Source organism: Triticum dicoccoides, chromosome 4B, assembly GCF_002162155.2.
Source record: "Triticum dicoccoides isolate Atlit2015 ecotype Zavitan chromosome 4B, WEW_v2.0, whole genome shotgun sequence".
Taxonomy (NCBI): domain Eukaryota; kingdom Viridiplantae; phylum Streptophyta; class Magnoliopsida; order Poales; family Poaceae; genus Triticum; species Triticum dicoccoides.
Genome location: NC_041387.1, coordinates 580,367,093 through 580,369,191, shown reverse-complemented (window position 1 = coordinate 580,369,191; position 2,099 = coordinate 580,367,093). Strand labels below are relative to the sequence as shown.

Here is a 2,099-nt window from a genome sequence, read left to right as displayed (position 1 = left end):
CTGATGCCATAGCCAAAGCCCCCATGCGCTCCTTCAAAACTTGTGTTAGATGTACCCACGTGGCCATTGAGGTCTCCTCCTATGAAGAGCTTCTCACCAATCGGTACACTCCTAACCATGTCTTCCAAGCCTTCCCAGAACTCCCTCTTGGTGTTCTCATTGTGGCCTACTTGCGGGGCATATGTGTTGATAATATTGAGAACCAAGTCCTCAGCTACCAGCTTGACCAGGATAATCCGGTCCCCACGTCTCCTGACGTCTACCACTCCATACTTGAGGCTCTTGTTGATCAAGATGCCTACGCCATTTCTGTTTGCAGCCGTCCCCGTGTACCACAGCTTGAAGCCGGTATCCTCCACCTCCCTACACCAATTCCCCATGGGGACCAAATACCTCTCAATATGCAATTCATGTCACTTATAATGCATTTAATCCTCTAGTATTTGGGCGTCAATACCAGCAGTTTGGAGCAACAGCAGCATAGTAAGTGGTACACACTGCTTGCAGAAACACAAGCAAGAACCAAATTTCATAATAAGCGAGCATAGCGATCAGCAACTGTTGTTCTCCAAGCTAAAGCTCCGAACATTGAACATAATCGACATGCGACCATTGCGACAACATCTCAAGTTCTGAATGTCGAATAGCAACAAAAGCATGTGAAAAATTCTCAGATCCTTCAAGCTAGACTCAATATCTCTGCAACCATGACATGGGGCAAAAACCAGCAAATAAATATGAAGCCTCTCCACCGAAAAGTACACAAGAATCGATCTAAGCTGCGGTACTTTCACCCTTCTTCTGCAGCATCCTCGTGTAGGAGAATAGATGTGAAGATAGCTTCGGTTTATCTGCTGTTATGCAATTAAACAGTGATTAGCAATTGGTTTCTCACAAAGGTGGCCCACTACATATTTTGAAAGGAATACAGGCAGGTTATGTAGTACTCCCTCTGTAAACTGCAAAAACGTCTTAAGATTAGTGTACTACATGTTTGTGATCTCAAAGAGAAGTGACAGCCCCGAAGTAAAAAATAGTGGCACAAACAAGCCGTTAACAAATGATGGCATTTTTTACAATATGCATACAGCAACCAAACCAGCAGGCATACATACCAACACAAAATCAGAGGCATCAACAACACAAGTTAGAAGGAGCAGTTGTTAACAAGTTGCAGTTACAAAACTTTGTTTTATTATTATCAACAACCAAAGTTAAAAATGGACTTCTGATTTGTTATCTACTACATCTACTTGCATCCCAACAAGAACAGCAGCAAACAAACAATGGAACATTTTTTCTATCACCAATAATCAGTTAATCGACTAATACCAAATAATGGCATGTTTTTACTCAGTAACCTTCCAAACTGGATTAACAAGCGCAATAATCAGTGGATCAACTAGTACCAAAAGATGGCATCAAGAGGATCCATGCCACCTTCCTTCCATATGCTACTTGCTTAAATAAATAAATGAATAGATAGAACTGACATATCTGAATACAGGTCTTGTTCATTGGTTGCTTGTGAAATAAACCCACCAAGCTATCAGTCTAATATGTGTAGTATCTTCTCAACAATTTAGTGTTCAATATGTGTCACTGAATGTAAGCATACATAGCAGATGCTTAGATCTATTCAATAACAATATGTGTACCTTACTGTAAAAACTAAAAATAACTGACTGTAACAGAGGGTGAAGTATGAGTATCAATGGTGTACAGCTGTTGGAATTCTCATCCCATAAGCATTTATCATGGTGTATTCTAGGGAGGTCAAATTTGAGATAAAAAGTTACGACATCTGGTGGACACCAGTGTATGCAGACACTACACATATTCTGGAAGTTCAATACGAGTGTGCATGAAAGTTGCTCAATATCAGTATGCATGAAAGTAGCTACAAGGGGTAAGATTTTTGAAGTCTTCCATGGGGTAACCTAGCTTAAAATCAAGAACCCTATAGACTCTATGTACACGGACAAAGTCTAAACCTAGGAAGAAAAAAGAGGGAGAGGGGAAAGAAAAAAAAGGAGGGGGAGAGGAACCTACCAGCCACCATAGAAGGGTTAGTCTTCCATGGGGTAACCTAGCTTAAA

The 2,099-nt window shown here is 40.8% G+C and overlaps 1 protein-coding gene across 2 annotated transcripts in view; it reads right to left on the bottom strand.

Moving 5' to 3' along the window:
- Positions 1 to 450: 450 nt before the first annotated feature.
- LOC119291551 overlaps positions 451 to 2,099 on the bottom strand; it is a 4,984-nt gene continuing 3,335 nt past the window's right edge. Inside the window, exon 2 of one of the 2 annotated variants that reach the window (XM_037570325.1) lies at positions 451 to 854. In XM_037570325.1, the coding sequence (XP_037426222.1) occupies positions 775 to 854 (80 nt within the window). In that variant the 3' untranslated portion in view covers positions 451 to 774. The remainder of the gene's footprint in view (positions 855 to 2,099) is intronic. The other variant, XM_037570326.1, reaches the window with a different exon arrangement.